The sequence below is a fragment of the Ictalurus punctatus genome, chromosome 8 (genome assembly GCF_001660625.3).
Source record: "Ictalurus punctatus breed USDA103 chromosome 8, Coco_2.0, whole genome shotgun sequence".
Lineage (NCBI taxonomy): Eukaryota > Metazoa > Chordata > Actinopteri > Siluriformes > Ictaluridae > Ictalurus > Ictalurus punctatus.
In genome coordinates, this window is record NC_030423.2 from 15,271,576 (window position 1) to 15,298,854 (window position 27,279).

At 40.7% G+C, this 27,279-nt stretch overlaps 1 protein-coding gene across 1 annotated transcript in view; it reads left to right on the top strand.

The window, feature by feature from the left end:
* Nucleotides 1–546: 546 nt before the first annotated feature.
* Nucleotides 547–27,279, top strand: part of slit3 (slit homolog 3 (Drosophila)) — a 181,967-nt gene continuing 155,234 nt past the window's right edge. Inside the window, exons 1-4 of the mRNA XM_017474763.3 lie at nucleotides 547–1,447; nucleotides 15,023–15,094; nucleotides 17,206–17,277; nucleotides 20,558–20,629. Coding sequence (XP_017330252.1) covers nucleotides 1,254–1,447; nucleotides 15,023–15,094; nucleotides 17,206–17,277; nucleotides 20,558–20,629 — 410 coding nt within the window. The 5' untranslated portion in view covers nucleotides 547–1,253. The remainder of the gene's footprint in view (nucleotides 1,448–15,022; nucleotides 15,095–17,205; nucleotides 17,278–20,557; nucleotides 20,630–27,279) is intronic.

The window sequence follows — 27,279 nt, forward strand, 5'->3', positions numbered from 1 at the left end:
GTTTACTTTCTGACCAGACGAGGGCACTGCGACTGCAAAATGCTGAGCTTTGAGGGGAAAATCAGTTGTGACGGCAGCGGATAGACTCAAGTTAATCACCACAAGAAGAGGAACTTCGCTCTGAATGGGTTTTGAGATGGCACAGAAATAGTTTGACTCAGCACGTATGGGCAAGTTATTCTAAGAAATCCCGCAGGCCACTTTTTCCAGCCAGGTTTCATTAGTACACATTAGGAGCGAGTGTGCAGATGTGCTAGTAACCGCTGCATAGACACAGAAGTACTGTACACTGGAGAACAAATAATAATAATAATAATAATAATAATAATAATAATAATAATAATAATAATAATAATGCTTTATTGTTTAAAAGTAGAACATTCTATTCCTCTTTCTAGTTTTACACATGATCACCTGTCTTGCATTTCCATGTGAGGTCGATTTTTGGTTATAAACTTGTAAAACGCATGTCCCGTTTAAACACAGACAGTTTACAGGAAGCTGGTATTCGAGTGAAACGTTTTCAGACCCCAAACATCCTCTATCGACATCACACCGGAGAGCCAGTAGGAGTGTGGAGCGCAGCTTTTGGGGGCTGGGTGTGTGTGTGTGTGTGTGTATGTGTGTGTGTGTGTGTGTCCGCGCGTGCACACAAGTCTCTGAGTGAACGCGCAAACTTTACCCGCGCACCTAAGAAGTTTCTCCTCGTTTGCCTGTCTGTCTTCTGAACTTCTACGACTGAGGATTTGCCGCTCGGATCAACTCAACTGGAACTTTTTCACTATACAGAGGAGACTAATTAAGACGCTTCTGTTTGAATTTGCCCACACACACACACACACACACACACACACACGCACACAATAAGGAGGAATATTATGCACATTAGTGTCTAGTGATGTTCATGTCGGATTTCGGATGCGCACCTTGGTCTTTTCAGCGCTAGAGATGCGGATGAATGGAAGTTTAACTTTTGTTGAGTGAATCCACGCGCGCGCGTCTGGAGTTTTCCAACCTGGAGAATTAATTAGAATTGAATTAGATTCATCACTTGTACTTTTATTATTATTATTATTATTATTATTATTATTATTATTATTATTATTATTACTATTATTTTGGATTGTGACCGACTTCGGAACAAGCACCGGATATTTTTTGTTTGTTTGTTTGTTTGTTTTTTTAAACCCCCCACCCCACCCCCCTTCTGTCTCGCGTTTCCGAGTTTGCCGCGAGCCACTGTTGCGGGTACAATGGCACCGGCTGCGCGCGAGAAGCTCCCGGCGCTCCAGCGCGGCTCCTTATTGGCTCTGCTGTGCGGCTTGCTGTGCCTGGTCGCGGCGCGCGCGTGTCCGCATAAGTGCAGCTGCTCGGGCTCACACGTGGACTGCCAGGCGCAGGGCTTCAAGACTGTACCGAGGGGCATCCCGAGAAACACCGAGCGTCTGTGAGTAGCGCAATGGATGCACATCACCGCCTTGGGAATGCGGGCTTTAGAGCACGCGCGTACCTGTATCTGTCTTATAGCAGTCTCTCTATGCCTTACATTTGGGTGTTAACTTACATCAAGGTAGATGATCAAACAACCCACACTATTATAAGTATCCTTAGTGTCCATATACAGTAGTCTGTTAATGCATTACATATATATATATATATATATATATATATATATATATATATATATATGTATATACACACACAACACACTTCACTAGAACTGTATTGCTATATATTGAAACATGCACTGAATCCTACACGTAATATCACAGGGATATCAGGTACAGTCAAACTGTCACATTCATTGCAAACCAACCTATATAGACAATAGACTGCTTTTGTTCGAAAACCCCAGCAGAATTTATGTTGGACTCATTTCATGCATGTTAGTTTATTATGTTGTTTTTACCAACCTGGGATTATAGTAAATGAACTAAAACACATCTAAATCAACTGGCTGGTCTAATTTAATTAAGGGACAAAGCTGATGTGATTAAATGCAACAGGATGTGCAATCATTTAATGACTTGATCAGTAATGAACACAGTTCGTTTGTGAACTGCTGCTATTGTTTATCTGTGAGATAAAGTGTACCTAATGTAAACTGTTAGTAAGTAGTAATTAACTAGTAAGTAATTAGCTAGTATTGGTGTTTTGGTACACTGATGGTGTGTTAGTCATTAGTTAGCCTCTATCATGGAAAGTAAGATAAAAATAATAAATAGGTTTTGTGTTTAGATGTGTAGGGTAGAAGTTGGGTTCTCCTTATGAATCCTATATATATATATATATATATATATATATATATATATATATATATATATATATATAAACTGAAACTGCGTGACCTGTTGCACTGATTAGAGAAGGACGAGTGATAGATCAGCACTGCGACCCTCATTTTCATTTATTTAAAATAATATCGCAATCGAATCAGAGTTTAAAACATCTGTAAACACGGAGAAGGAGATGAATACATTTATGAGATTGCGATAGACGTGTTTGTGTGCATGTGGGTGTGTGATTTGCCTTGTGTATAATTCACAGCCGTCGCAATGTTAGTGCAACAAAAGCCAAAACTGCAACGAGTATCGAAATGACATATTGTGCAGCTGGATACACATGAACACTGTATGAACACTGGATTAATTCAGAGTTATGCTAACAATGTAGTTTTGGCTGTGTACCGGGGAAAAAAACACCACCTTCATTAAACCGCTCATGAATATAATCTCGAATAATATTTACAATGCGGTTCTTTTTGCTTTTCCCTCAAATACAGCCTATGAGCTAGACGCTTCATGATGATGTGTTGGAATGTGTGAAATATATTACGGTCGTTCAAGCATTTCAAACACGGCATGACGTTTTAGGACGTTTTTGAGTGGTCAGATGTTGAGTGTAAAATGGTTTGCTTTGGCATTTGCTAAAGCTGTTGTGAAAGAAATATGCACAAGTTCACAGTGCTCTTAGGAGGAGGCAATTCAGTGGTGAACAGTTAGATGTGTAAACCTTAAATGCTGTCGTTTTGTTAGCTTTCACTGTCTGAGAAATGCTTTTTCCATGAATTTTGTGCTCTTTTGTATTTTATAGCGTTTAAAAAGCAGACCACTGACTATTGCTGAATGTAACAACAAAAAAAATGTACCAAGCGATTAAATGAAGTGTGGCTCATGTGTGTGTGTGTGTCTCTAAAGTGGAGAATAATGGATCAGTTTAGGGCAGTAAACAGGGTCTCATGCTTGACCTTCCCTCTTATCGCTAATAAGGTTATACGGCGTATAATAATAATAATAATAATAATAATCATAATAATAATCATAATCATAATACCTTAGTCACAGTGCTATTTACTGATAGACATGCAAGGCATCATGAATCCTAAAGTTAACCAGCATAAGGAGTAGGAGGTGACATTTCTACAAGACATTCTACAATACTTCACTCTTAAAAATAAAGGTACTTCAATGGTTCTTCACAGCACCATAGGCTTTGCAAAGAACCTTCTTCTTGTCAAGAACCAATTTTCATTGTATATGGTTCTTGAGTTGAGCTATATGGTTCTTTGGAGCTTAAAGAATTTCTTTATGTTTCATTATGGCTTCTTCAGAGCAGTGTATTGGTTCTTCAAGGTATCATCCCTTAACAGGTTAAAGAACCTGAACCCTATAGAGTTCTTAAGAGTGACATCACTCTTAAGAACCGTACTTTGGTTCCTTAAAGCAGTAAAGAGGTTTAAAGGGTTTTTTAGAGAACTTGTAATAACATGGTTCCTTGTGGCACTGCTGTGAAGAACCATTTCTGGGTTCTTTCAAGCATGAGTAAATAGTATAGGTTCTTTAAAGCACCAGTAAATCTGAATAACTTGAGAGTTAAAGGCTTTGCACAACTTAAAAGGGTTCTACGATGGCATCAGGCTGAAAAACCCTTTTTTGGTTTTATCTGGAACCTTTATTTTTAAGTCATTTCTATAAGACACAGTATGTGCCACAATACATAGGTTTGCTATCAAACTGCCAGCATTTATGTCCAGTGATAAGTTTTATTACATTTTTCTATTACGAAAATGGATTATTTTGCACTAAAACTTTGTAATGAAAGTAGAATGTTTTACAATTTAAAGATTCTGTACAACGTCAAATATCCTTAAGCAAGATAAAAAAGAAGTTATAAAGATATTGCTCTCTCTCTCTAGCTACGACATCTCAGAAAAGTGTACTGCATTTATACAGTATATATATATGTGTGTGTGTGTGTGTGTGTGTATATATATATATATATATATATATATATATATATATATATATATATATATATAAATGTGTGTGTGTGTGTATGTATATATGTATATATACAAGATATAATTGATATAATTGATCACAATAGCAATATTATATCATGACATTGCCCAGCCCTATGAGCAAGCATGTTTTATAAATTTAATTTAATTTAATTTAATTGATCAAATTAAAAGTTTTCTCTGACTGTAGCGTGACAAGAAAAACATACAAACTTTGACTGGAGGGCCTTTTGACCCTTGTAACCTGTCAAACCCTCAGGGGTTTTGTTAGGAATGTCTACGTGAAGGAACATAAATTTAGGCGAGCCCCATTTATTCACACAGTGGGGTGTTTATTTGTTTACATGGTCAGGATGGGTCTCGGTAAAGCACCTTCATACTTCGCTGAGTATTTCCAAATTTGACTGTGAGGCAGTGTTAATGCTGTTTTGTAGATTGCAGGATTAAGAAACTAGTTGATCAACCTGAAAAGTTCAGAACTCACAGAGGCCTTGACTTAAAGTCTTTCCATAAAATATGGTTTCACGACCACTTAAAGTCCAGGTGCTGGCTGCATCTCTCTCAGGGGTGGTTTACACACTGCCACCGGTCCTGTAACGGCCTGCAGTGTTGATGGAAGTGTAATGAGCGCACATCTGTCTCATGAACACGTATAGTGGAGAGTTAATAGATTTTTCCTCTAAATGTTACCTTTTGTTGATAGCATTTATGAGTCTTCACTCAGTGATTGGTGTTCTGTCCGTCACACACACGTACACACACACTGTTATTCTCACACACATATGCAAGCTCACTCTCACTCGCACATGTGTGCAGTTGCATACACACCCGGGCTGACTGACAGAGTTTTCACACTGGCCAGTCCGCTCTCGCTCTTCGCACTTCAGGAGCACAATGTGGCACATTGTGGCTGGCGCAGCACGCTGCTGGCTCTCATCAGAAGTCCACACTGAAATGAGAGAGATAGAAAGAATGAGCCAAATGCCATTCTCTGTCCCCTTACACCCCCTGCATGCCTCAGTGTATTTCAGCAAAGAAGAAGGAGTGGGAATGGCATCCTCTCTTTCTGGAGCAACATGCGGGTTCTCGAATGGTCTCAGATGTTCACCCAGCCTAAAATGTGCATCTGTATGCTCAATGTTTCAGATGTCTAGTCATTTTAGGAAAGAATCTTTCTCCCTTTAAAGATCACAGGGCTAAACAAAACATAAATTCATTAGTTAGTCAAGTGGAAGCTCTAATGTGCTGCATAGTCGCATATTTTGCTTGCTCTGAAACCTAAGTAATTAATAACATATGGCAAGCTAGTTAAGTGTATTAATACCGACTACAATTAACAAATGACTATGTGATTATAATCCCCTTCTAAGTTTCTAATGTAGACTAATGTGTTTGCATCCTCGATGAAAAAGTCAGCAAGTCATTGGCCAAGGTTTCAGCTATGAGATGTGGTGTTCTGTACTTATATTACATACACTCACCATCCACTTTATTAGGAACATCTGTACACCTGCACATTCATGCAGTTATGTAATCAGCCAATCATGTTGCAGCAGTGCAGTGCAGATACAGGTCAAGAGCTTCACATCAAACATCAGAACAAAGAAAAAATATGATCTCTGTGACTTTAACCGTGGCATGGTTGTTGGTGCCAGATGGGCGGGCTTGAGTATTTCAGAAACTGCTGTTCTCTTAGGATTTTCATACACAAGTTTACATAGAATAGTGTGAAAAGCATAAAACATTGAGTGAGCGGATGTTTTGTGGATGAAAACACCTTGTTGGTAAGAGAGATGGGAGGAAAATGGCCAGATCCGAGGTTCGCGCTGAGAAAAGCATCTCAGCGTGCACAAAACATCGAACCTTGAGGTGTATGGACTAAAACAATAGAAGACCACATCAGGTTCCTCTCCTGTGAGCCAAAAACAGGAATCTGAGGCTATCATGGGCACAGACTCACCCAAACTGGACAATTGAAAAAAATATCACGTGGTCTTTTTCCAGTATTTAACTGTATAGTTTGGGTGACTCTGTTCCCATGATAGCCTCGATTCCTGTTCTTGGCTGAAGGGGAGGAACCTGATGTAGTCTTCTGCTGTTGTAGCCCATCCACCCAAAGGTTTGATGTGTTGTGTGTTCTGAGATGATTTTCTGCTCACCACGGTTGTAAAGAGTGACTATTTGAGTTACTATAGACTTCCTGTCAGCTCAAAATATTCTGGTCATTCTCCTCTAATCTCTCTCATCAACAAGGTGTTTCATCTTGGAGACCCTCCACTGACAGGATGTTCTTTTGTTTTTTTTTTACACAATCCTGTCTAAACTCTAGAGCAGGGATGTCCAATCTTATCCAGAAAGGGCCGGTGTGGTGCAGGTTTGCACTCTAACCAAGCAGGAGCCACACCTGAGTCTACTGAAAGCCAAGATCAACTGATTAAACAGGGGGAATCAGGTGTGGCTTCTGCTTGGTTGGAATGAAAACCTGCACCCACACCGGCCCTTTCCAGATAAGATTGGACACCCCTGCTCTAGCGACTGTTGTGTGTGAAAATCCAAGAAAATCAACAGTTTCTGAAATACTCCCCATTCTGACGTTTGATGTCAAAATTAACTGAAGCTCTTGGCCCGTACCTGTATGATTTTATGCATTGCACTGCTGCCACATGATTGGCTGATCAGATAAGTGCAAAAATGAGCAGGTGTACAGGTGTTCCTAATAAAGTGATCGGTGACTGTATATTAGTTCATTGTGGCTAGCATCTTTATTTTCTCTCAGGGGTATTATATGACAAATTTGCAGTGTACGTTTCTTCATATTCCTGATAAACAGGTCATCTACACACTAATTAATTCTGCCTAGTAAAAATAGGTCTGTCGTCAATCAGATCAGGAATCACAGAGCTCACCCTGTTGTTCGTTACAGTCTTGAGGTGTATGCTACCACAGTGAAGCACACTGAGTTTAAATATAGCTACATACCAAATGAAAATGTTTGTTTAGCAAAAGTCAGAAATGATTTCTGCTTGTCCTGGGCTCATTGACTACTGAATTTGTCTGGTTCATAACGTATAACAATAGAAAATGATTCTTATTGATGAACCATACCAAGCATCTTTGATTTAAGATGAACACTAAATATATTGACTCCATGATTTTTCACTATGGATAAATATCAGAATATGTTTTAAGAACGGGGAGAAAATAATATTAGCACTGCTGGCAAAATATTATGAAAATAAATAATAAAAAATTAAATACAAATGCCCATCAAGATACCAAGAATATATAAAGAAGTGTATTGTGGAACCCTGAATCAAATCGAGACAAATTGCAAAGTTTTGGACAGGAGTAGATGCAGCTGAGAAGCATGAGAAGCATGTGTGTATATTTGTTGTGCTGAGGTTTGAACTAACAGTCTCTTGGTCAGGAGATGGGTTTGTGGTCTTCAGTGTCCTCCTGACCCCAGCACAACACAAGAGCAGCATGTGTGAAATCTGCGCACGGGTGAACGTCTCTAGTGCAGCCTGCCAGGCAGCTTGCGGGCATGGACTTCTGGGAAACATCAGGAACCAAATGTCTTAGCCAGGACTGGCAGTAAGGATTGTATGCTTTTAGCGAAAGACTTGGCTGGAGAACCACAAGTCGAAGTCATTAATGTCCTTGATAGGGTCCCAGTGAAAAGGAGGGACACTGAGGTCTCTCAAAGTGTGTATACAGTCCTCCAAGTGTGTGTCACACTTGAATCCAAGACTGGGTTTGATCGTGTACATGCTTTGCGGCCATCTCAGGTTAACGAGGGCCTGCTTTTGTTATGGGACCTTTGTCACCAAAGCAACACATCAAAACCCAGACTCCAAATCGTTCCATGTCATTTTCAGCCTAGCTGGACGCGATATGTTTATTTAGACTTCACACAATTGGATACATCTTGACATGGTTTGTATTTCTCACAGTAACAGAAGCTAAATCAGAGCCCCCAACACAATGGTTTGCATCTAGCAACCTGTTAAACAAAAGGATCAAGCTGGAATCTCTTAGTAATCCATCAGGATGCTGCCACACCCGACTGGTTCGAATCCGGAGCGGTATTGTCCTCGTCAGATCCAGGAGCTGACCCTTTCAGCTTTGATGAGATTTACATGAGCCATCCATTGAACCAGGAGCTTGCTTGGTTTTAAACAAGCCTCCTGCTGAATAAACAGAAGCTCTGGAGATCTGGCAGGGCCGCCGTTCTTAAATATGGTCAGAACACTCCGAGTTTATTTTGCTTCGGCTGTTCCCCCTTGCGATGACGTCCACAGACATATGCCACACTCGTTTTATTTGTTCCTATTGGTATTTTTTTCTTTGTTCTCGGTTTGTTTTTGGCCGCTCTCGGGGTGACGGGTTATGGATGGGTCCTGTGAGGCCTAGCTGTCATTTAAGCCTTTAGCCGAGAAGCCTCGGAAATGCCTTGTCACCCCTCAACCGCTTGTTTCTGCTGGATTTGTAGAAGAATTTGTAGACTGTGCTGGAGCGAACGTTTGGCCGTCTGAGCTATCGTCTGCCAGGGTATTTGGAAATAAACGATCTTGAGAGTAAACAGACACAAAGGAAATATGAAACAATTCATTTTTGTCCGTTCTGCTTAATGTGATGAGAGCTTCGTTTAGCCAGGAATGCAGTTACATGATATGGGAATGATAATATTTACTAAACAAAAGCCTCCCTGAGACAGACCCCAGCCAGATACAATAAGAAGTCTAATCTTTTACTGGCACATTCATTCTTTTGCAGAATCTGCTAAATGTTTTGATGATGTAGATCCTTTTTCTCTTTGGAATGCGATATGATTTCTCACAGTGAGGATTTAAAAGGGTTTCGGCGTCATGACTTTTCTCAGAAATGCTCTGAATGGTCATCAACTACTTTTCAGATTGGGTTTGCGATGAACATTTCAGCAACTTGGGAGTAAAGACGTCCGATCCTACACCATGAGCTAATGAAGTTAGATTTCATCGAACACTGATTAGTTTTTATTTTAGACCACTGTGAAGGTACCAAGCAAAAATGGTTAAGGGCGATGCTAGATTTTTGGAGTGCTGCTAAATTCAGAACTCAAACCAAATGTTGGCACCGATGGTGTGGACAGCAGTGATGCTGTGCAGAACAGCCGTAGTTATTGTAGCGTCCTTCTTAAGAACTTATGCCCAGTGAAGACGTGTGGTAACCACATGACGGTCTTCTGCTGGCAGATGAAAGACAAGGGGGCCGATCTTTTTATTCCGTCTATGGTGGGGTAATAAACCACTCTATTTGATCTTTGACGAGTACAAACAAACAATGTCCTAGCAGGATGCCATCTACTGCAACAAGGCCTAAGACAAATAGTGTGCCGCGAATGCAGGAGAGCTTAGCTGTAGGTGTTCTACTGTGCAGTATACAAAGAGTTGATAAGAATCATATTAAAACACAGCAGCACAAGCTCACAGAGGCACCTCCATATGTCTCCTCCATATCTAATATAAGCCGCTGCTGTTCTGCCTCACTGAGAGTTTGAAAAACCCAATGAGATGTGACTGATTAATTGAAGGTAGACAGTAGGGGTATTACGCATTGCCTCTATCTGTATCTGCATTTGTTTATTGTTCCTAATTTTCGTGTCTGTATCGTACTCAGAAGTGGAAATAGTCTAGACTGGAAGGCCATATGCTAGGAACACACTATCAGAATCTTCTAAGAAGCTGTGATGCAGTGCTGCTGCTAGTCAAAATGGCCTCCTTTAAGTGGCATTTCATTTTAATGCCTGTATGATTTTCCAGGATTTTCTTTTAATAACAACAACAGAGAATGTTCATTTAAGAATGATGAAAAACATTCACAATGAAAGTACAAGGTAATATGTTTAAAATTAATGAAATCATTATCTTTGTGGGACCCCAACAGAGATATGCAGTCACATGGAGTGTACTGGTTATATGTGTGCGCAATACTGTTAACTTGTTTCCTATGCGAAGACTAAGAAAAGGAAGAGGAATTTGCCTCCCTTGTCACTCCTAGAACTTTTTGAGCTATTTTTTTTTGGACAGTTTTTGAGATGTAGTTGGGGTGGGTTCTATTTAGCTGAAACCTGGCAACCCTGTCTGTGAGTTTCATATTCGCCCTTTCCAAACTCTGTATGAAAGTAAAAACCATGTTTTCGTCCTGTGGGATCCAAGTCGCAATATATATATATATATATATATATATATATATATATATATATATATATATATATATATATAAAAACGAGTCTCAATGAAGCTTTTTTCAGGGGGTTGGGGGTTGGGGGCTGTGGGTGGAACACAAATAAGGAATTTCTTATTCATATCTTTATTTTTATTAATTTAAAACACATTATCAGTACATTATATCAGAATAACGTATTCATGTTTGGTTTGAACTCTAGTAGACAGCATCCTACTGTGAACAATTACAGCAGCAAACATGTGTTAATCTTAATCCTTATCGGTTACTCTTACATGTGATGTTGGGGGCCTCATTTGCATTTTTCCCCCCTTTTTAAAAAAAAAATTATGTAGGCTCATGTTTATTTTAGGCTGAATGATATCACCAGAGAATGTTTAGAATATTAGCAAAGCTGTTATACTTGAACTACTTGAGTTGACTAAACTGTTTTAAAGAATACGAAGGTACACTAAACAGAAATTATTGTACTTTTGACCTGCGGTTCAGTCACATCTTGCCAGAGTTTGGAAGTTCCAGATGAAAACCACTCACAGTCCGAACTCAAGAAGAGCAACTCAATTAGGATTCCAAACAGCGCTCCGAAGCTTTGCAGAGGAAATGGAGCATACCTATCTGCTTCTTGCGGACTAGACTCATAGGCTTTAGGGGAAATAACAGGAGATTGCGGCGGGAAACGCATTGTGAATTGGGGATTGTATAGGTAGAGGGACACAAAGCTGCTTTTGTGTTTTTATAAACATTCTTCTGCCATGACTTGAAGGGTTTAAGGGATCTTGCGGATGAATCACCTTCTTACCACAGCTCAATTCATGATGCAGTGCACATTTCCAGTGCTTCCATTTTTATATACTGTAACTGCTGGGTGAGATCTAAAGTCATGCTGTATGCAGGCTCGCAATGGCTTACATTTAGCCTGCTGCTTTAATAACCTCATGTGGGTGTTGAGCCTCAGGGGGAACCCACTGTTAGAGCAGTGCACCTGCCATTCAGCTTGTCACTTTATCCCTTCTAGAACAATACGAATGAGAACAATAGCCAATGGGGAGCAGCTTTATCTCTGACCTCCACCTTGTCAAATTGACTTTAGGACTCAGTAGCGGCAATTCTTGCTTAACTCCCTGGGTTGCTGAACATATAGTGTAGCGTAGTGACAGAGAGAAGGATGGCTGGATTAGCACAGAGGGCAGTTTAGAAAAGGAGGCAGGAAAGATAAAGCTTTTAGATTCATCACTCTGAGCTGTTGAGATTAATAAAATTAATGGACAGGACAGGAATGGCAAATAACAGTGTTTAAAACTCACGGTTTCTCACAGCGAAATTTAAATCATGGGAAAAAAAACAAAAAAAACAACCCAGGACTGATTGGCTTAACACATTAAACTCACAGAACTACATTCCCCATCCTAATAGTTGAACTACAACACATCATTTATAATCTTTACTGAACAATATTATTTATTTTAAATAACTGAATCACACACGGATAATTTAAGGAGTTAAGATGGTTTCCGTCCATCTATTTTCTGGTGGACTTATCCTACACTTGGTCACGCCCCCATGGGAAGCAGGGCACAAGGTGGGGGGCACCCTGGAATGGGTGCCAACCATTGCAGGGCATAATCACACACACGCTCACACACCCATTCAGACATTACGGACAGTTTAGAGATGCCGATCAGTCTAAAGCACATATCTTTGGACTGGGGTAGGAAACCAGAGTACCTGAAGGAAACCCCTGAAGCACGAGAAGAACAAACTCTGCACACCCAGGGCAGATGTGGGAATTGAATCTCCAACCCCAGAGGTGCGAGGAAAATGTGCTAACCATTAAACCCCCGTACCTCCCAAAACCTGGGTTTAAAGTGAGAAATGATTTCATAACACCCTAAACCATTCGTTTTTGTAACATGATATCTTCAATGTACCCTTCAAACACCCCGTTAAGGCTACAAAACCTAAGATTTTACGTGTACAGATTACACAAAATGCACCGTGACTCTTTCTTCATAACCAAAAATGATGGATAGGCCCACATCCAAGTTTCCATTCACGAGTCTTTTCCTGAGTAGCTCATGTTATGTTAAAATCTACATTGCAGAGATGTCGTTCTGGCGCATTTGAGAAAGGCAGATCCATTCTTGGCCTGGCTGATGTAGAATATAGATGTATAAGGGGAGAGAAATTGCAGAGGAATGTGCTTTGAGAATGAGAGAGTGAGAGAGAGAGAGAGAGAGAGAGAGAGAGAGAAATTTGGTTAGTGTATATCATGTCTCCTCAGTGCCTGTGCGCTATAATATGTCTACAATATGGCTCATATTAGTGCCCCTGATGTGCATTTTGTGGAGTAGGGGAAGTCTTTTGAAATTCAATATGCCCTTAAATCAGATTTATAAATGTTTATTTATATTATGTGAACCACACTCGACCAACTGGAGATAGGCCTGTATGCCTATGTATGTGTGTATGTGTGTGTGTTCTTGAGCCCTAATTCCTACAGTGTAGTCTATAGGAACTTCAGTGCACAGGTTTTTTGGTAGACTAACCAAGTATGGCTATATCTTCTGTATATACATTGGTAAAAGCAGTACAGATATAGATAAGTTAAGTGCCTGGAAACAAGATAACTACCGGCCTCCTGAGGACGATTTCTTAGATGCATCAAGAACAGTATATTTATATAATCTCTTTTTCTTATACTTTAAGCTTGCATTGCATTTCAGCTCACATACGATTGCACTAAGTATAGCACTGAACTTTCTGCAATGCCTGACAAATCATCTGGCTTGTTTTGTGGCCTGTAATTAAAAACAAGAGCAATATGATTGATGCCATGTAGGTCTGTCTGAATGCTGAAGATCACTGGTGGATGATGGTTGGAACAGATTGTTCTGTTTTCGTGTAGCATGTTACTGTGCGTGACTGAATGTGGGTTTGCACTGGAACTACAGATGAGCGCATCAATCCTAAATATTGATCTACACTGGTCCTGACATTTCTCTTTGGGAATCGATCTACGCATAAAGATATTGATTCTAAAAAATAACCCTATATATTAGTGAATACATTGTAGTCTTTGTTCTACTTATCATGCAGGCGTGGTGGGAAATAGGTTACTGGGAATGTAGTACTGGGAACCCTGCCCTATTACAGTTTCCCTAGTGCTTCTACTGGGATAGTGCATAGTTTAGTGGCAAGGGATTGTTTGTTTTGTTTTTTTTTAATCATATGCTGTTCCGAATAAACAACACAGCTCTGCTCAGCTCCATCTCAGCCACACCATAATATAATCCATCCAAATATTGTTCTCTTCCCCTGACTACGTAGTTAGCATGCACTATCCTCGGTATTTATTTTATTGTTTACTTAGTGTATGTTTTTGCACTTGTCCTATGGTAATATTGAATATATATATATATATATATATATATATATATATATATATATATATATATATATATATATATATATAATTATTATTATTATTATATGATGTTTATTTTGAATATATTTCTTGTACCATGTTTACTGATTTGAGTGTAATTAGTATGACGAGACATACATGTCAGATAAAAATTTATTTTATTTATCTTATATATATTCTCTTTATTTCCTTCTGTAGACCATACAATATCACAGCTGCATACCTCAGATGTATATTTAAGAATTTCTTCCCCACTCCTGATTCTCGCATCGGAATCTGATCCATATTCGGCCGCCTCAACCCGCTGAAATCTTGATTGTAGTGAGACTTTGCTGAATTATAATATTGAAATATTTTTCAATATCACTTTTATATAATGGTACACTTTTTTTTACTTTTTAAGTATTATGGATATTGTCAGGTGATAGTGCTTTTGTTACAGGGCAACACTCGCACGCACACATTCACACACTCGTTTACATCTACGGGCTATTTAGAGAAATCCAAAATTTTGACAGTTTATTTGAAATTCAGCATTTTCTTGGTTAAATACTGAGGATGTTTTGTAAATGTGGAATTAAGCAATAGTTTTTAATATGGCTCCACTGGGTTGTTGGTGGTTTGTTAGCAAAACTTCTGTGAAACTAAATGTTGATACATATGGTTTATTATCTGTCATCAATATCACAATATTGGTTTAAAAAAAGTTTCACCAGCACTTAGTATTAGTATTACTTGGAGGAATTGGCTAAAAAAAATAACAAAAAAGTGGCATTGCTATCTCTAATGAGAAGCAAAGTGACTCAGTGGATGTACACTGAGAGGACCTTGCCTTTGGCAGAAAATGAGAGCTCGGTCTTGGGCAGCGCTTACAGAACCAGACATCCACAGATGTGCAGTAATGTGTCCTGACAGACGCCGAATACATACAGCGTTCAGGCATCTGGAGGTCTAGAATTCATACTGAGTGTCTTAGAGCAGCTTAGTGAGTGCACTAAGCTTATACTGTGATTGTGATCATTGTGATGAACAGGATATCTAATCTTTTTTTTTTTTAAATCTTTTTCCTCCAGAGACCTGGACAGAAATAACATCACTCGGATCACCAAGGTGGACTTTTCCGGACTCAAAAACCTCAGAGTTCTGTAAGACTTAAAAATCTCTTCAATTCCAAAGCGTAAAGCTGTCAAAACCTTAAACGTATCCCAGTTGGGGTGCAGGAAAGGATTACTATACAGCACACATCTTAATAAAGCATACAGACATTTAATCTGAGTCGGTCCGACACATTTGACACGACCTTCTTTACTGAGCGTGAAGTCACTGAATCATGTTCAGTCAGGCTTTAAACTTATTCTGAAGTCTGAGAGACACGGAAGTGTGCGCTTTACACATCGGCTGTGCTGAACTCAAATAAACAGCTTACGACCGGTCTCGCCGTGCCATGCAGTGCGCTCGGGTTTGTCTAGTGGCGGCACACTGCCAGAGCAAGTGTGTTAGGAGCTTAATGACTGCAATCACTGAGCGCTATGTGCTGTTTAACTCATGAACAAGGGCCTGTAAAGCGGGAGTGGCATTTAGTTCAGAATAAATGTGGAAAAAAAGAGAAACTAATGAATGATGACAAGCTGGCATGGTGTATCTTTAAAAAAATAACAACTCTGCACTGACCCCTGGGAGCCCACACAGGACCCCCCTTATCGTTCTGGAAGGCTGGTACCGTGATCTCCTCCATCTGATAATGTGAAGCAAGCCTCCACACACATTCGCAGCTGAAATCTTAAAGGGTAAAGCCTGGTGTGCAGATCCAGAGTCTCCCATAAGACTTGCGCCTGGTTAGCGCTAAGGGCAAGAACAACACAACGTACTCTTTAAATACCATATGTGTTAGCTCAGGCTCTAATAGAGAAAGCCCCCCCGCACACTTTTTTCATCCCTGTGAAGCCTAGGTGTTCGCCTGTGTCCCATATGTTTCTAGAGAATACTTCAAAACCGTCAAGGGCGAGTTGCTGAGAATCGAAGCAAATGAAACATCTAATATTCCTCACTACACACCAAAGCCCATCTGGAGGGGATTGAATAAAATGACTTTTAATGCCAATACATAAACCAGCAGGGGACTGATCCCCCATTTAAATGAATAAGCCAGAATCTTATTCAGTTCTTAGACTGATTTGAGGCATAAGCTACAAGGTATGTTTGTTATCTGCAAAGAATGCCGTTGTTGCAGATGACTGAAGTTAATTAATATCGAATTTTTCCCCATCTGCTGCATAAAGCCTGTGCACACTGTACGATTTTTAATAGTCCTTTGCGACTGTTGCCTGACAGACTGTACGAACGTGATCTCCGCTGTACGCCGTGTCACACTGTAGGATCTCGGCTGCCATTGATGTCAGTCAAGACGCGGAAAACGGACGCACGCGAGAAGACTCGTGCGGAGTAGGACAAGCCAGACTACAGGACCGTGCCTCGAATCTTCCGACACTGCCAGAATTTAATCGGAGGAAACATTTGATCGCAACGGCCGTTAAACGGCTGTCAGGGAACGCATCAAAATAGCGATCAGAGACTACAGATTTTGGCCTAGGATTATAGGAATCTTTTAGGACGACTCGTAGAATCGTAGCCAAAATCGTACAGTGCGAACCCGATGTAAGACAGTGTTGCCGACGCTACATGAGCTCCGAGCTAGAAATCTGTCTCATACTGTCTCTACTTACTGTGTCATCACATACGGACAAAAAACACAGTCTTGTATATAAACATTTTCTTTAAAAGGCTGGAGCAAAGTTCCAAATTAGAGGCTCTGGATATTTTAGTCCAGTGTTGCTTGATTTCCCATATAGTTGTGCTAGAGTATCAGTTAGTGGCAGGCTGCTGGGGCTTCCCATGCATGTCACTGCATGTTGGCTCTAATTCAGCCAGACGCAAATCTAAACAAGAATTGGCCATAGAGATGTAGTGCCTTTGTAATGCATCTGGAAAACTTTAGGGGCCCTGTAACACGACATGGTAGAGGTTCAGAGTAGAGGGGCAAACCGAACTTACATGCCAGGACCTCACAGGCATGTCTGACATCACGATAGAACGAAGATAAGCTTATCATTGACAATTGTGACTAGAAAAAGTCATGCTGAGTGAGGCCTTTATTATTTTTTTATCAATAGTCAATATTTAAAACACATTAACTCAGGTAATTATTGTGTTGTAGCTGCAGATTGGATTGGATAATGATGCTGTTCTTCCTCCACAGGCATTTGGAGAACAATCAGATCAGTGTGATTGAAAGAGGAGCATTCCAGGACCTCAAACAGCTGGAGAGGCTGTAAGTATAAGTGTCAGACACTAACACACGACTGTTTAGACAAAACATTTGAACCCAACACATATTTATTTCTGTTTGTATAAGCAAGAGTTCATCGGTCTCGATCTAAAAATACACCTTACTGTAGATATTTATTTTTGGAGCGTTTGAACTTTTAAAGGTGACTTTAATAACTTCCATTTCAAGTGCAAAAAAAGACAGCATCCTCATTTGCTCCCTGCCACGAGACCGACTTATATTTGCTCTCCCCCGGTGAGAATCTTAACACATCGGAGAGAAGTTGACCAGTGGGTCAAGCCAAACAGTCAGGCCATTCGTACAGATGGACAAGGTCGAGGAACGCTACACAGCTGTCTGGGGACTGGCTTGTCAGTGATTTTCTGAGTTTGTGTGTGAATTGTTTGAGTTTTTCTCTTGCCTGTGAAGTTGTGTATGGTTCTGTCAGAATTTGAGCAAAACCTTTACTCATCATCAGTGTGGTTAGGAAACGCAAATCAGAGGACCATCTGCTGTTTTTGCTGTGAGCGGACATGTGTGAGTTTGTTGACCACCCCTGAAACCACTTAGTGCTCATCTGCTTCCTAGCTTGTGTGTTTGCCTGGGTTTTACGCTGGGCATACCTCCGCCTGTCACACACGTTAGGAACCTACGTCTTTTTTTTCTTTTTTTACTTTTTTTACAGTTTACGGTTTTGCCTTTCCACACTGATCTCATCTGAACGATGTGACTGTGACTCAAGATCATGTCCATAACCAACCTAGCCACTTTCATGTCCTCCAATGTAATATTGGGCCTCATTTACAGCTGCAACTAACGATTATTATATTATATCCCTAACACTTTTATTACCATTTTTTCTTTTATTTAAAATAAAATCCACAAACTGAGTGTTAAAAATATAAACTTACAGACTAAAACTTTACACAACTGTTTGTCCAATTATATAAGACTGAAAATAACCCAATACACACAGACACACACCAAAATGTATATTATTAATTTAGGATTCTGTGCTTTTTGTGCATCAATAAAAAAAAAGTAAAATAAACTTTAAAATAAACTAAGTATATAAACAGGAAACTGAAGAAAGTCATTGTCAGTGATGCTGGGTATCTGCTAAAGCTAGCGGCGTAACGTTACGTGCGTATGATATCATGCGCCGTCGATTAGGAAGCGGCTTATACTTCCGGGTAGTAAAAAAACCGCTAGTGTTCTATTTGAGATGATATTACCTTTCTAAAATTCACACACTAGACCAGGGGTGGGCAATCTTATCTGGAAAGGGCCGGTGTGGGTGCAGGTTTTCATTCCAACCAAGCAGAAGCCACACCTGAATCCACTGAAAGCCAAGATCAACTGATTAAACAGGTGGAATCCGGTGTGCGTCCTGCTTGGTTGGAATGAAAACCTGCACCCACACCGGCCCTTTCCAGATAAGATTGCCCACCCCTGCACTAGACGGTAGAGTAAATAGTGAATAGTACGTCATTTGGGACACAACTTTAATATTTACTCTCCGAAGCGTGTTTTCGGAACAGAAGTAACGTAATGAGTAAATCTCCCCCGGGCTGCGCGCAGACCAACTAATTGATATTGAGATTCGTTGACAACGATTTTCATAATCGATTATTATCGATTTTATCTTTTATTTGTTCCAGCTCTAGCCTCATTTATTAACCTTTTAGTAAAGTTGTGTTTAAATGTTTGTGTATTCCAACCAAACTAAAAAATTTTACAAAAGTTTTGGAAAAACTGATTTTCTTACATGTACACATGTATGTATGTTGACAGATTCATTTCATTTGTGTGTGCTGTTGAAATAAATAACGTGTTAAACTTGACCATGTAATCTGAATATAAAATGACAGTAAATTGCCAGTTATACAATTTTAAGCCTATCGGTTGTGGTTCACGTTATTGAGTCTCCTTATATATAAATTTGTACAAACTCAGGAGCTCTTGGATAAAAATATCCTTTTTTCCCCCATGCTAACTGTTTTCATGAAAACCACATTTCTTGTGTAAATGCTCCCGCAAATGATTTATGAATAAAATTGTTCGTATTCACTTTGATAAATGAGGCCCTGTGATTGTTTTTGAAGCAGCCTTTATTCATATGATAACATAATAAGATGCTGGTAAAGTGCTGGAACATCGATGTTCATTTGTTTTCTCCGAAGAAAATCTCGAGACAGTCTTGGACAGCCTAAATCGAGCGATGTAATTTTGAAGGTTGTGTGGGTTTTGATTGCATTTTTTTTTTTGCAGGTCTAGATTTATGGGCCAAAACTGCAGTTTGGCAAGATTTAAAAGTCTACTGTATGCTGGGCAAACCTTCTCCGGCATCAAAGCCTGCTTCACAGAGTCAAATTTGTCTCATACCCTTAAAAGGCTCTAAAACCACAACACTGTCTCGCCTAGTCAGGCCTAACTCGGGGACATGGGGGTTAAGACTTAAGGGACTGTGCCGAAAGCTGATACAACTCCGAGAATCCTTTTTCCTAAGCGTCTGCTGATGTCATGAAGCTGGATGGAGTAAAATAGTGTACAGATGCCAGAACCGTTCCTCCAACGCATGCCTTCATCCTGGTCCTATGACCTCTGGGGTCAGTACTATCCCCTCATTCTCTGATTAAATCCCTGTGTAAGGGTCGTCTGATGAAAGCCCTGAGTCTGTGGAGGCTCATGTGAGGGATTATGGCTTTTTATGGCTTGCTGCAGGAGATAACCTGGGCCATCTTCTGTGGAACACATCCCATTTCCCAGAGGCCTCGGCACATCTGTGAACCCTGACCCCATGATGCTGCCGTGGGCCAGTTTCTGTGGTCCTGGGCTCAGTGGCAGGTTTGACCTGGCTGATTGCTCTAATCATGAAGATTGATTGGTCTGTCAGAGTGCCGTTTATATTTGTCCTGCCTTCCCATTGATCTCTGTTTTCTGTGCCAGGGCAGATGTTTGTGTGTATCCGCTCTCTGTCAGTGTGCAACGTCAAACAGTCCTAAGCTCTGTCTGTGCCTCTCACGCTCCTCTTCCATCTTAAGCACGCTCATGTTCCATCAGTCATTCCATAAAACCAAAGACCAACCCCCTCCCCATCCCACACACACACACACACACACACACACACAGATCTATGTTTTCTGAAAGGTCGTTCCCACACTGTTCCTCAGTACTTTTAATGTCCGTCTTGCATTACACTTCTCATTTGTTTTGACCATGCTGACTCTCGTCCTTTTCCTGCCCTCGATCTCACTCTTTCTCTCCTTCTCTCTCCTCACAGGCGTCTGAACCGGAACCGGCTGCAGGTTCTGTCAGAGCTGCTATTCCAGTCCACACCCAAGCTGGGCCGCCTGTAAGTCTATGTTTCTTTGATATTCCAGCTAAGAAAAAAACGAAAATCAAAACAGTGGTCAAACTTCCCTGCTGTCTTTATTTTGATCATTGTCCTGGGAGGGAGCTCAGTCAAATATTTGGCTTTCTCCACAATGCTGTTTAAAAAGGACGTCATCAGAACAGGGTCTTGTTATTTGCTGTGGTTTTCCTACTCCAGATGTGGCTCTTTTATACAGGCCGAGGGCCCGGGCAGGCGTAACGCGACACGGCTCCACTCTATGTTACTAACGGTGTGGTGAAGGTGTGTTACCAGGAATGTTTAACTTGGAAAGACCGGATTCCTGTCGCTGAAGTTCATTTCCCCGCTCCAGTTTTGAGCAAGGGAGCCAGGTGACACAGAGTTTCTAGGTCTAGCTGCCAAGGAAGTCTTTATTTACAAATTTACGATCCTCGTCGAAGAGAAATTGCTCAGGTTAGCTTCGAGAGAGAGCAGGGGTTAAGTTTTGTAAGTGTTGATTTTGGGGTGCTTTGCATTAAAAGGACGGATATGTGACATGTGAGTCACTCTGGGGCTTTTTATGTGCTCTCAAACCTTCTATGAGTAGCACTTTGTTTCAGAGGTCACTTTTGCCCCTGTTTTCCCTGCTGCTGGGAAGATCACACTGACATGTTAGCACTCCAGCGCACTTGATTTGCAAAGATGTTTGATACATGGATGATTACAACGATTGGGACTCGGTTTACAGACATGAAATTCCCTTTCATGTCAGCCACGGCTCACTGAGCAGCATCTAATATTTCTTCGGTGGATAGCCGAGCCTTTACAGAAACAATCAGCAGGAATGATGGTTTCATTTCCTCTCTGTTGCCAGCAGTTCCATAAAGCATTATTGGCAGTGATGTTCTTATTTATCACAACTTAATAAGTGTTCTCTCTGGCTGCAGGCTATAGTGAAGGAGTGGAAATGTTGAAGGAATGCCAGGCATTTACACCAAATCCCCTTATTTCTTATCCCCTCACTATTATTTAAATTATACCATTTGATTTTTTTTCTTCTTTTCTTTGGCAATCTACAAGGGTTGTATAGGGTTGGGGGTGGCTTCCCAATAACTTAGCCTTGTCACAGTTGGTTAGGCTCGGTGGTACTGTGAAATGAACGGACCTACGTCTAACCTTCCTATTAAAAACCCTGAGGTGTTGCCAGTTGGATTTAGCAACACGAAGGAACATGCTCAGCTCGGAACAGGGCTAGAAAAAGCAACCAACTCTGACTTATGCTAACAGGGGTCAAGGAAAGGTAACAGGCGTGTTCTGCCTGAAAGGCAGGCCTGAGGTGAGAGGAAGTGGAACATTGGTGGTCTGGGTGGGTGTGAGAGACCCCACTGTGGCAGGCCCAGGTGTTGTGAGACAGGCTGGGATAGTGGGAGGCAGTAAAGAAGAAACAGTGGCCGTCATAGGGTCATGACAGCTAGCACGGTCCATTTGTGGTCAGTGTGTGTGTAGCGCTACTCTCTGCTCTGCCTTGAAGGAAAGCGTGTGGTTGCAGTTATAGACTCTGCGCAGTGCAGGCCAAGATATTTGCTTTTTACACACGCACACATACTCACAAACTCCGACACGCACACACATGCAGTGCATGGAGTTGGTTGGGTTCAGCTTCCAAAGATTCCTCCTCCCGCCCCTGCTCTCTCATACCTCCATACCGATGGATAATGGGAAGCAAATGAAGAACGAAAGCTCGGCCATGAGCATGCCTGCTTCTGTTTATTAATGGTGGAGCAGAGCAAGCCTTCATATTAACTTCTCTTCCTGTGTGGAGTCAGGCCCCATGTGCTGGCTAGGTTCGAGCATGGGTTATTCAGTCAGGAAGAGGTAGAGAGCTCCACCTCTGTCATTACGCTGGGCTCAGGTTGCGTGTGATTGTTGTGATTTAGGGGGGAAATGAGTGCGTAGCACATAGTGAATCCTCCTTCAGATAATTCCAAGCTCTCGCTTTCTCTTTCATTTTCTGGACTCGATTATTCTGGCGGAGGTGAGCAGTTAGCCTGTCAGGACATAATGATCACCTCTCATGGCTGTTTTTTTGATTGATCAGGCCTGAAGTTTGCCTGACGCCTGCACGGCCATAAAAATTTGGGCACAGGCCAGCTTCCTTCTGGCTTGCGTGTGCCTTTGCTTCTGAGAATCTTTGGCCACGCTTTATTTTTGTATCACGAGCAATTCTGTTTTCCCCTCTTGTCAACCCGCACCTTGGCGAGTTTGTTTTCTTTTCACAGCACTTATTTATTAGGAACAAATCAGCCTCCCACACGCAGGGCGGAGTCTCTCTCGGCTGCTTTGTGCCTCTCCTGGCCCGGAGCTTTAAACTCCAGATGGGAAGCAGGGCCTAGCTTTCTGAGTACTACAAAAAAAATCCCAAACCATTTGATTCCAGCCTGCATCGTGTACATGTGACTCCAGCACCTAGCTAGCACAATGAATTTCTCATCAGCACTTTCCAAACTGCATCATTATAACTGATGTTTTACTAAATCCCCATTGTAATTACCTCTTTACACACTAATATATCTTTAGAGCAAGAACTAGATGCACCAGCAGTACTAGTATTTACACGATAATTACAGTAATTGTATATTGCCGTGTAAAGTAGTGTGTTTCGGTGGCCGCAATAGCTGCCTAATAACGCAGCGCGTCTCGAGCGTATAAACCATGGAGCTGTGGCTGAGCGGCCCACGGATTGTTTTCAGAGAATCTAAGCCTCCCAGAATCCAGCCAAACCTCGTCCAAAATAGGGCTCGGTTTTTAAAGGCCAGACAGCTTAGTGATTTACTCCAAAGTCATATTTAGATAAATATAAGCTCCAAAGACTTCGAAAGTACTGAGGGAAAGCCGGCTGTATCCAAGGAGCTCAACGGAAAAAAAAAAGCTGAATTTGTTTTTTTCCTTTAATAGAGCGGGTTTTCTCAGTAATCTACCAGCTTGTTTGGAAGCAGCAGGGGAGCTGATAAGACTTGTGCGAGACCGAGGGAGACAGTGGGAAGCATTTCACTGTTGTCAGACAGAGAAAGCTAATATTTTCAATTATGCTTCAGCGGGAGAGCTGTCAGTTCGTTAGTCCCTGTTCACCCTGACTTTCACATCATTGGCAGCTACTTAACCCTGTCAGATTTCAGGAAACCGAGTCTATACACAGATTGAACTAAACGTGTTCCTGAGCTTCTGCTCACGTGAGCATTTCTCTTTCTGTTTCTGCTGACAGGAGGTCGGAATAAATGAAGCTGTTTACACTTAGCAAAGGTTGATTTCTGGCACGAAACAAACATTTTTCCAGCCTAGTCAGAACCCATGACCATACAAAGTTAAAGTTTAGAGGATGCATGCAAATGTGTGGGGCGACTCAGAAGCCAAGATTTCTAGCAATTTTATAATGTAACACCTCCCTGTTATGAGGGCAAACAGCAATATAATGTTGCCGTATAGTTTATAGAAAGTTTATATGTACATAATGTGCACTAAAAATAGAAACACACACATGGAAGCTATTTAGGTTTCCAAATAAAGGCAAAGCGTGTAGGTAGAGGAAGTGTTTAGGTAGTGGATCTGAATATCATTAACGTCTCTTAGATGGCTAGAAGGTGAAGTGGACGAGCTTGGCATTAGACCAATCTGTCAAAGCTAGAATTTTTTCGTGGATGTGTAACCTTTCCTCAGGTGTTGGAAATAAGCGTAATCTCATCCAGCATTGTTTCTGCATCCAAGGTCTCAGGCACCAAGAGATCTGCTTTTATTGAAGTTCGAGAGAAGAAAAAAAAAAAAGAAGCTATTTTTCCATTGTTAGAGTTTTTTGTTCCTGGCCTAGGTTTTGTTGTATGTTCCCATGCTAGGTATAAATCTTATCCTCTCTCTGAGCTGTTTGGACATCTCGGAGTCTGTAGTTCTTCTCGATCTGGACATACACAAGTTTTGCTCGAGGGGAATGTACTCTTTGATATGCCTGCATGCTCGAATAGCATATTTATGCGAGCGTGTGTATGTTTGTGAATCGGAAGCATGGTGTGGGGCCCACAGAGCCACCCAGTGTTCTAAAGGCTGCACTGCTCACACAGCTGGACCTCAGTTTGATGGTCCATGGCTCTCAGTGCTCATGTGAGGTCTGTTCTACCAAACAGAGCAAGAGAATGAGAGAAATAAAAAGAAAAGTGTGAGGAAAAACTGTGCATGCTAAGCTACTGATTAGATTTGGTTAAACAAAGGCAGATTATTACAAATGACTTGAACATACTTTATTGCTTTCGTAATTAGTTAACCAGATGCGCAAACATAAATCTCCTCTCAATGTATCTACAGTGAGAGACAATAGACAGGGCTGTGCAAAGCAAGAAATTCATGCTGTCCTAATATACCGAAAAAAAAAGTTTCCAGTCATGCTTGAGTGAGTTTGGGTTTGTGTGTGGCAAATATGTTTACAAGTCGAAGCAGTTCCTGTATTTTGTTTTTCCCCACAATGAGAATGAGAACTTGTATCACTTAAGAGCTTTTTAAAAGCATTATTATACACATATTATAACCCACCAGAGAAAGGGTGATACCACTTTTTCTTTTCTGATGCCAGTACTGAATCTTCGAGTATCACTTGATATTGATTTTCATGTGATGTTTATTCACTTCACTTAAAATATACAGGAAAAAATGAAATAGCTAAAAACATGACTCATACAAAAGGGCAGATTTATTCCATTAATTTCTTTCAAATATAAATCCAAATAAAGTGTAAATGTAATAAAAAACAATCCTAACCAAAAATACAGTCAAATCTCTTTATATGTAAACATTTCCAGTTCCAAAAACAAAATCGTTTCCAAAAAAGGGTCCACGCAGCTGAAATGAGATCAACTCATACACAATTGCTTTGCTGAAAAGCTGTGACCACTGAATGTTATTGTGTGACTCACTTTAACCTGCTTTATCTTGATGATGCTACAAGCAATTCTGTGGTATTTCAAGCTATATTTCTTACAAAATCTGATCAAATTCATGTTTTTTTTCCCTCCCATATCCAATCCACAATTTTTTTTGCTGGTATCGGCCTGATACCGATGTTTGGTACCTTCTTTATATTATGCAGCAACAATTGTTTTTTCTACTTGCTCAGAAATGTTAGTAACTTTTCGCTCAGAGCCTTGCCTATACTTTAATTGAATTCACCACTTACCTACATTTCGTTTCATTTAAACTTCTCTAAGAACGTTCTAAGATCTGTTCACACAAAGACCTCCTACGTCTTTGCCAGACAAATTCTGTACGGTCAATGTTATATAATGGTAAGTAATTAAATTGGCCCTAGGATTTCCTTACAAGAAGTGATTCAGCTTTAAGTATCGGGTGGGGGTGTATTTCAAAACACAGGTAGGTTGAGTGACATTTCGATGGTTAGAACGTATATATAGATACTTGAGCATTTAACCGAGTGGTGTTTCCAGACCTTCAGGTAAGCGCACTCAAGAGGGGACTTCCATATTTATTCCTCTAAATCCCCCGTGGAGACGTCCTAAATGGACTCTTAGATCTATAGCATTTTTGCTGTGGATTAGCCAGGTTGTGTCGATGTCTTCGTTGGTGGAGACTGAGAGGCAAGTTGGAGAGAGAGAGAGAGAGACAGACGCATGTAATGGAACTGCATCTCGGGGAGTATATTAAAAGCACAATAATTCTGCATGTAGGAAAAAGTTAAGGATGAAACCTGGTTTGTCTGCACACTGGGTAGATGCAATGCTAACGACATTTATCGAGAACACGTTTATAGAGGTGTTTGCCTCAGGTGGTTGCCAGGGATTGTGTTGTCTAGGTTGTAGGACTGATAAAAAAGAACAAGTTTGTCCTCTGAAAAGAGGACCTACCCCCCTACCCCCATCACAGGCAGCAACGGGGGACAAGGCCTAATGTGGCATGTTGATAGAGGGCACCTATAATTTGGGAAATAGTTTGGAGCCATTACACACCGGGGTGTTTATCACAGGTAGTTCCCATGACAACCGGTCCAGATTGTAATTGGATTTAAATGGGCAGAACTACTTGCACATGTTTCAATGGGCCATGAGGAATGCACTGTAATGAATGTGCACACTCAGTTTTCCTCGCTGTGTCATGCTGTCCTCCAGTCTTTTTTTTGTCACTTAACACTCAGTACTTTACTAACCCAAATCCAGAACTGTCTGTACACATGTGTCTCGTTTGCTTCTTATAATAATAGCTGTGAAAGTAAGAGTTCTTAGGAGGTTGCGATTTAGTGACATAATCTCCCATACAGCATTAGAGTTAATGGTAAATGCTACCAACAGCAACGATGTAAGAGCTTCAGCTGACCTTTTAATCTTAATGTATTTTTATGGAAACCAAACGTCCTGGGTTTTCCATTGCAATTGAAACAATGGATCTCATTTATCAAGCTGGATTTGATGTGCATGAAAGTGCAGTTAGTTTGTATCCTACAAGGAGCTCCGGAGTTTGTGTAAATGTAATTTGATGAAGAATTACTAATGTGAATCCTGACTGATTGGCTACAAATCGTATAACTGGCATCAAAATATGTAAAAGGAAGAGAACACAAATCCATAAATTAAGACAAATAAGCCTAGCCATTCAATTAAGCAAAACTTAAATAAATAAAT